Source organism: Malurus melanocephalus, unplaced genomic scaffold, assembly GCF_030028575.1.
Source record: "Malurus melanocephalus ecotype Western Australia unplaced genomic scaffold, MMel_1.1 scaffold_250, whole genome shotgun sequence".
NCBI classification, from domain to species: domain Eukaryota; kingdom Metazoa; phylum Chordata; class Aves; order Passeriformes; family Maluridae; genus Malurus; species Malurus melanocephalus.
In genome coordinates this window covers 261,083-269,750 of record NW_026623482.1, presented here as the reverse complement: position 1 = coordinate 269,750, position 8,668 = coordinate 261,083, and the positions used below count along the sequence as shown (strand labels likewise).

The 8,668-nt window shown below is 36.2% G+C and overlaps 1 protein-coding gene across 1 annotated transcript in view; it reads right to left on the bottom strand.

Annotated features, from left to right (window-relative positions):
• PDK3 (pyruvate dehydrogenase kinase 3) overlaps positions 1-8,668 on the bottom strand; it is a 51,372-nt gene that overhangs the window by 4,186 nt on the left and 38,518 nt on the right. The window contains exons 6-9 of the mRNA XM_057375474.1: positions 8,138-8,215; positions 6,006-6,082; positions 4,683-4,784; positions 3,992-4,102 (exon numbers count right to left, since the gene is read on the bottom strand). Of these exons, the coding sequence (XP_057231457.1) occupies positions 3,992-4,102; positions 4,683-4,784; positions 6,006-6,082; positions 8,138-8,215 (368 nt within the window). The remainder of the gene's footprint in view (positions 1-3,991; positions 4,103-4,682; positions 4,785-6,005; positions 6,083-8,137; positions 8,216-8,668) is intronic.

Genomic DNA, 8,668 nt, shown 5'->3' with positions numbered 1-8,668 from the left:
AGAAAAATTAAGACACCTGATGCTTTCAGAAAACCAATAAATTCATTCCACAATATTTCTATAAAAGCAACCTGACAGGTAAGTGATAAACATGCCCTGATTTTTTTTGTAAAAAGGTCTCAAATGATACAAAAAAAAGGGAAGGCTAAGAAGAAGGACTTAGAAGCATTATGCACAGCTATTAAATGGTATCACTTTACTGGAAATCCCTTCAGGGAAAAGTAAAATTAAAGAACTTGTACTACAGTGTCCATCACAAATTCTCTTACTGTCATCTAATCTTTTAGATTAGATATCACAATATCTTTAGATGTCACAATATCTTTWGGCCTTTTTTGCCTTGTTTTTACAGAATTCTAAATGTAGTATTAAATTGGTTTAGTTGCTCACTCAGAACTTCTGAGCAAAATGAGAAACAGAAATGCCAAATACACCCTTTTCACACTGCTTGACATAGTTATTAGTGTCCATTAACAAAGTTAAAACAGTTGCTTAGCTGCACTTTTCCCAACATCATATTTTAAATTTCTCAAACAGAAATTTCATCTCTCACTAGAGAGACATATACATCACTTTCAAACASCTGGTCTTGAAACTTGTGAGATTTCTTTCTTAACCTCTAAAAGTTGRTTTGACTGCCTTACAAAGAACTAAGAGAGAAAAAATGTCAAAGCTGACTTTCTTTTTTGGAGACTGGACAATAAATACATTACAGAAATTATAAAGTACAGTGACCAAAAGGCAACTTGTGGACAGTACAACCCCAAGGACCAGCTCAAGTAAAGGGCAATATCAAACAATACTAAAGACACTTCATACTTTCCTCACTGCAGAACTACTCCCCCTAAAACCCAACTTTAGTTTGTCTCCTGTTCCTTTATGCTGTGCTAGCACACAATTATTTCATACAGAAACTTTTCCTGTCAGTCTCTTCTGTGCACTGTCTTTAAGGTGTTGTCCAAACCAGGTAACTTCCAAAAAATGTGAAGACAAGAGACACCAGATGAGTACCTTGTTAAATCAAGGCCTTGCAAAGGGTCCATTGTGCAAAAGACAATTAACAAGAGGTGATTAATACACAGGTCTGTGTTTGACCAAAAGGATAGAATAGTCCATGATGGCACATCTGCCCTGAGAAAGGMAAGCTCTTTAGAGCAAATTTATCATTAAATGTTATTGTATGCATTAAATAGGAAGCTATTACATTTCTGTGTTACTAGTATCTACAGGTTTAAATTAAAACTAATTTAAACCACACTTCTCCCACTATAAACAAATGCTGTCAGAGAACCATTAAATTCCCTAAGAAAACCTACTATCATTGAACATGTGTTTTTAATGTGTACTCTGTGCAGTGCAGATGAGCCTAAGACCTGCTAGAATCTGAATGCTGCCATGGTAACAAGGTTTCTCAGCAGGCTTTAAACAACATTTGCAACAAGAGGGAGCAAAAATATTCCCCCAATCAACAGAASGATACTTCTCTTCCACTGCCCAATTCCATGAATGTTTCATAAATTAGACAGGGGATCATATAGCAAGGGGAAGGAGAGTTAGAACAGAAAAATATGTCTATTTACACTGCACCACAGCTTAGTTTAGAACATTACCTAAGTCAAGGATGACACTACTGACCTTCTGCAGCACTGTAATTCTCAAGTGGTTTGGTCTTTGGCACTAAACAATAAAGAAACTCCTTCTGTATAGAAATCAAAAAGCATTTATGTGGAACCTTTCTGCTGAAGGATTTTTATTTCCAGACTAACATACAAAGCATAGCATAATTGTTTTTATAACTGGATCTGGGACATAATACATAATGTGTCAAACTTCACTGCTAAGTCCTTGCTCCTGCTAGTGGCAAGRTATGCCACAGACTCACAGTTTGTGACTTTTTTCTTTCTGTGCATACATAAAATAACACAGCTGAATAACTTTTTTCAACATTCAGTCAGGTGCAGGCATTGGTCACGCTCAGAAGGCAAAAGCTGCCAGATTCACAAGAGAGGGGGATCCTTTGTAGGTTTGACTACAGTGGCATAGACTGTGAAAGGAAAATAAGATCTGAAAATGGGATACAGAAGAATAGCAAGAATAAATGCCACAGAATCAAAGYAAGCAGTTTTGAAGATGAGGAAGTAAACACAGCAATGCATTGCTAAAGATGCACAGAAAAAAGAAAAARGAATGATGTCAATCCTAAGATGAACACATTTTACAATCAGAGCTACAAARAAGGAGACAGTTTAATAGCGAATACGAYTGGTAATCAAGGTATAAGTTTATCCTGAGAACAAGTTTCAGAAAAGCCTTGTAGACTGATACAGTAAATTGCTGATCAAAAGTGAGACAGAACAAAGGCAGATTATGCATCAAGAGAGATTCTACCATTTGTAACAAAGAAAAAAGCTTATATTTGAATTAAGGCCTGTTCTCTCTCACCACATTCAAGAAGCTTTTCTATGGAAAAGCAGAAATTTKAAACACACAACTGAGATGTGCTGTAGATGTAGGAGCTGTAAATGATCAGTACCAAGTCAGTGCAGACACAGAACTGGGTTTCACACCACCCGTGGGGGCAAACAGGTAAAACCAGTGCAATGCATTGCCCATACCACACTGGTACCCACTGTGGCCCAATGCAGCACCAGAAAGACTTTCTGCTCATAAGCTAAAAGGAAATTTATTATCTCTGAGTCACTCTGAACTGATTTTACCTTTAGTTTACTGTTAAATATTTTATATTCAAAATAGTCATGTGGATAAGAGGGAACAGCCCCAAGCTGTGCCAGATAGGTACAGGTTGGACATGAGGAAGAAATTCTTCACTGAAAGGATTATCAAGAATTGAAACTGKCTGGCCAGGGAAATACTGGAGTCACCATCCCTGGAAGTGTTCAGGAAACAACTGGACATGGCACTYAGTGCTRTGGTTTAATTCATATGGTGGTGCTCAGTCAAAGGTTGGACTCYATGAYCTTGGGAGGTYATTTCCATCCCTAATGAGCTACAACTCCAYACTCTCTCCCACATTCTATTATCCATCTGAAGGCACTTGAAGCACAGAAGTATGAGCAGGAGAGGAAAAAAAACCACTTAGGAACAAGCTAAGTTAGAATGCTTCAAAGCAGGGAAAGAAATTTCTCCAAGAATCAACTTCTCAACAGGCTTAGAGATAAAGGATTGCATCAGAAGCAACAGATACAGTATCTGTATTAATCCACTTACCAAAAACCAGTCAAGTGGAACAGCAGCTACACAATTTTTATCTCAATGAGCCAATATGCAATTTAATAAAACAATTTAGGAACAGTACTTTAATAATGCTTGCTAAGAGAATCTACACATTCAACACTCAAATAATTTCCCTGCCTAGAACAAACTATGGGGAGTTATTTTTTTGTTTGAAATCTGGCCCTGATGCAACTCAGTAGGGAGTATCACATGATGTATTTCCAATTAAACAAGAATATACCAAAGGTGCTCACATGCAGGTTCAGGAAAATTTTTAGATGTGGTTTCACAGTCCATAACTTAGARAAAAGTTATCTTCAAGCTTCAATATAGGCTTGTGCATTGCCAGGAGATGCTTCTCAAGTGCTGAGCAGTGTGGCTCACCTTTTCAATATTTTATGATAGAAAACTTATATAAACAGTAATTTATACACAAAGGGGAGCTCATTTGGTCATCTACCTTCTCAGTAATATACCACTGAAGATCCAGCCCATTTACCTGTGAAAATACTGTGTTTATGCAGTTTTTTTTATGTTTGTTTCCAAGAATGCAATGTCAATACAAAGAAAAGGAATTTTCTATTCCATAGATGAGGTGATGATAACAGAAACCATTTTCTGCTTGTTCTACCTGGATAGACTTGCTAATGATAAACCATTTCTTCAATGGAAAACATGACCCAGGGATTGCAGTGAAGGGAAATGTAAAATCAGWGTGGTGCAAAGGGACATTTAAATACATATTGCAATTGCTTACCAAAGGCACAGCCCTCGAGGGCTCCAGACTGGGCCTGGGTGCTGTTGAGTACATGTAGTTAAACAATCTGTCTATTTTTCTTAGAGGTACACCTCCACCTTGGTCACTTATCTAAAGGAATGAAAATGGAAAAGTTTTAAACATTAGGTTCTGAAAAAAAAAACCCTGCAAAACTTCAAGCAGCATTATCTAAATTACTTTAGAAATATTACAGGAGCAGCTAGGGACTTTGGGGCCRTGTGGTTTGGAGAAAAGAAAGCTGGGAGTGACTTTGTCATGGTCTACAGCTTTCTGAGGAGGGGACTGGAGAGGGAGGTGCAGATCTCATCTCCTTGGGATYCAGTGATGGGACATATGGGAACAGTTCAAAGCTGCAACATCAAGGGAGGTTTAGAGTGGATATCAGGAAGCATTTCTTTATGGGAAGGGTGGTCAAACAGTGAAAMAAGTTTCYTGGAGAGGTGGTCWATGCCCCAAGAYRGTCAGTGACCAAGAGGCATTTGGACACTGCCCTTAACAAATGTGCTTTGACTTTYGGTCAGCCCTGAAGAGGTCAGAGCACTTGGACAAGATGTTCCCTTAGGTCCTTCCCAAATGAAAATTTTCTGTTCTAATGGATATGTACCTTTTCAAATTAYAAGTCATACTACTCTAAAACTAGCAGGTTTGAAGCTAGTTTTTAGGCATTTACCTTAATAGATAGATCTTCTTTCCCCAAAGTGACTAAGGTTTTGATCGATGGATAGGCTTCTTTCTTACCTTCATGCAATTCCACTGTAGCTCTCATTGAATTCTGAAAAGAAAAGAAAATAAAGTCTCTTTGATTCTAACTTTAACATATAAACTTTGTGTGACAACTTAGAACTTGCATGTATTTTGTAGCATTCAGATACTCTGTCGTACAGTTGTATCTAAGGCAAAAAAGGCTGCATTTGACACAAATTCAAGTGTTGTCCAGTCAATGATGTGCCCAGTTCAATTTYTACATTACAACTTGTTATATATAGCTTTTATTTTTTTTATATAGTCAGAGAAAAGAAAGCAAGGCTTTTTTTTTTTTCTGTGTGAAATCAAGTAAATATATCCAAGGGATGAGAACATCCTTTACCACCATGCACAACACCAACAGGGATGTTCACCACAGAAGGCTAGTTTTGATTTTCTCAGCCTGAGGCACATAATTTTTATGTTGCCATCTATCAACCTGACTTTATAATGCCTGTTAACAGAGTTTCCACTGCCAATCCCTCCTAGTTCTTTACAGCTAAAGCTGACTGGTTTCAACCTGTTTCATGACCCAAAAACATACCTATATGTAATGTACAAATTCTCAMCTCTTCTGCCCTAGAACTAATGTTATAAATGGCAAAATGAGGGAAGATTTAAATGAACATAGTTGAGGAATGTCAGAAATCAAATCCCAAAAAACAGTYTGAAAAAGTTGAAGAAAGAATTTGAAAAAGTTTCTCTCTGGCYAAATACATGTTTTCCCCTCAATTTCCAGTGTTCAACTGCATCATTTAGAGACCTCCTCTCTTCTTTGAAATCAWGTAGCACCTCTCACATGTTCCATTTTTACTGTTGTTCCAATATAGAAAACAAATAAAACCAAAACAAAGCATGTAATTTACACCATTCAAAGACACAGAAACTGTTTTCACAATAAAGATATGGATCCTAACCATTCTCAAATATGCAATAAAGAAGTAAGCTCATAAAACTGCAAGATTATGATGAATATTCCATCACTGCAAAAGCAGACTATAATGAGTTTTTTTAAGTTAATAAAAAAAGATGCAAAAGTAGGAAAAGTGGAAAACCAGACTTTAAGCCGAAGGTTGTAAGAGAGGGTTTTAAGTCTGGCTTTTCAACAAGTAAAGAGTGTTTGAAACTTAAAAACAAGCTTAAGAAAGGAAAAGTGAAATAGCATTTAAGAGCTGTAACTGAAAGGAATTTCAATTTCAACAGTAACAGGTTTACAAAATGCTCCCAAATATTAACAAGTGCAACCTACCTTGAATAATTCAAATAACATATGAAACAAATGAGAAGGTACATAGACTACTTGAATAGGCTTGTTTGGAGCTTTAGCTAAAAAAAAAAGAAAGAAAAATGTCAAATAATTTTTCTTGAAAACACTATTTTGTAGCATTGCTCTTTACAGGAATAACGTGAACATGTAGGCAAAGACAAGTATGTAATCATGTTCTAATTTTCCCAGGAAAAAATTAGTTCCACAAAGTAAAACCATAAATTTTAGTAACTGCTATCACCTGAAATAATACATTCTAATTACGATTTTCAAACCCACCCAGTCAGAAGAYTTTGTTTAGATATGAACCACTAAGCAGTGGTTGGTTTCATACCAACAGTGTATGTTAACCAAGTTCCTACTTACATGAGAAACTTTCATGTGCTCATATACTATTTTAGTATAATATTTGCTGAACAAAAAGATTCTTAAACTRAAGAAAAACCCACTGTTTAAATAAYCTAAAAMCAACAACATATTYYCCCTTCATTAAAAGATTTAAAATGTAAGTATTCATAAAAAAATTTCAAATATATTTCAAACTACACCACAGCTTCAATATTGCAAACCATCACTGAATTTTTATTCCCCTGCTGTCCCACTGTGAGTGTTTCAGCTTGGCACTGCTCTGAATGCCAGAGTGCTCACTGATGGATCAGCTGGAAATAATGTAGCTGCATTTAATACATTCCAGGCCAGTTTTGGTGCTGGAGATGAAGTAATCCTGAACATTGAAATATCTACTGGCATTAAATTATGCAGTCAAAGCTAGTCAGACTGAAGGGAAGTCTTTGTCTGCTTCAGAAATTGCAGGAAGATACAAATATGCACAAAGAACATGACTGGAGTCAACTCTATTCCTTTTGGCACTGAGGGCTGGTAATAATCCCAGTCATTGTTTTATGAGACATAAAATAATAAAGCTCCTAGGAAAAGGAGAGGGCCAAAATAATGTTCTGCAAGACAGCTTGATGTTTTATTCTGTTAATTTTGTCAGYCCATACCCCCATTCCCTTAGGCTTCAACAAAACCAAGGTAAACTGACTCACACTTGTGTGAAGCACAGAGATAAAAACTGAGTTACTGTTGCTCTTGTGAGGAAGTTTGCAAAGTACTTTCCTCATACTGATAAWAAGCTGGTTTAAAGGAAACAATTCTTTATTCACTTTTTTTTTTTTTTTAGCTTCAGCAACCTGTTTTCTCTACTGTTGGATCTTTTTACTTATGCCTTCAGATGAATTTTGCATTGATTGATTCCTCCRCTGCAGCACTCAGTACTTTTATCTCTAGAATCCCTCAGTCTGAAAGGGGAAGGTTGGGTCCTTTGATTTTGGGAGCAATGGGTGGTAATGGATCATTTTTGACAGCATCACCTTGTGTAAAGAAATATTTCTACACTACTTGACAGTACATTGAGCAACACATGTTCCATGTTACCTATTTCTGAGACTTTTGCAATTTTGCTGAAGTCTAGAAACATCTTAGTCTTAAGTTTGGCAGCTSTGCAAAATTTGGGAGAGGAKCACTCAGGAMATATTTTTTAATTAAAAAAATTAAGCTCCCTTTTGTCAATAAAATAATGAACAAAAAGCAATCAACACACTGACAAGGCSTGTCTCATCAGTTTTGTGTCATCCAATTTTCATCTCTGCAATCAACTTGAAACACATTTTCACATCAGAAGTTTATGACAGGATTTAAAGCACAGACTATCTAATAAAAATTCCCATTTTGCCATCTTACACAGAAGGGCTCACCACTGTGTATAGAGTGCCAGTGGAATTCATGAGTTTATAARCATACTTCAGAATGAAATAAGTTTCAGTTCTGTTAGAAGATTAGWAGGCAGGCATGTTTCCTTCCCAGTTATGAGGATTCTTGATTTTTCTTCCAAGTGATAGTAAATTCAGCAACTAGAACTCTGCATTCAGCATCAAGAAGTACACATTATGATGATGAACTATAACCCAGGTGCCCATGTAGACATATTAGAACAAAAGTAACTGCATACAAGACTGCAGAGTTCAAATTATGATTACTTAACAAAACTAGAAATCACAGATATCAGAAATGCATTTTCTTACATGCATCAGTTAAAATAATTTCATAATTACCATTGAATTCTTCRACTTCCAGATCAGGTGCCACTGTATAGTACTGTTCACATAACATCTTAGCTGTTTCATAAGCATCTACAAAACAACAGAACAAACACTGATTAATCAAAATCTTCTAGAAACAATCAGCAGTGTTCATGCTCTCTGTGAAAGGCCACAAACAGAACACTCATTTTGGGAGACACTTTACAAGTGTGAAGCTAGTATCCAATCTAATCCCTTTTTTGCTGTATGCTCGTAASCCATTTGTCAGGAAAGAGAAAACTCTATCTAAAGCTCTACAAAGAAAGGCCCAGCACTGGAGAGAAGCTATTTTTCATCTTTGTTCAGGGCTTGAAAATCAGAAGGATATAATCTTAGGCTGACCATAAAATCTACTTATTTATTTCCTGATCACAATTTCATACTTGTTTTTTCCATCTCAAATAAAAAAGGATGATATTGCTGCCATAAATACAGGTTTTCCAAACACAATACTGTTTACTCTACTTAAATTTCAAGATCTTTTGGGGGAAAAGTTGGAATCTT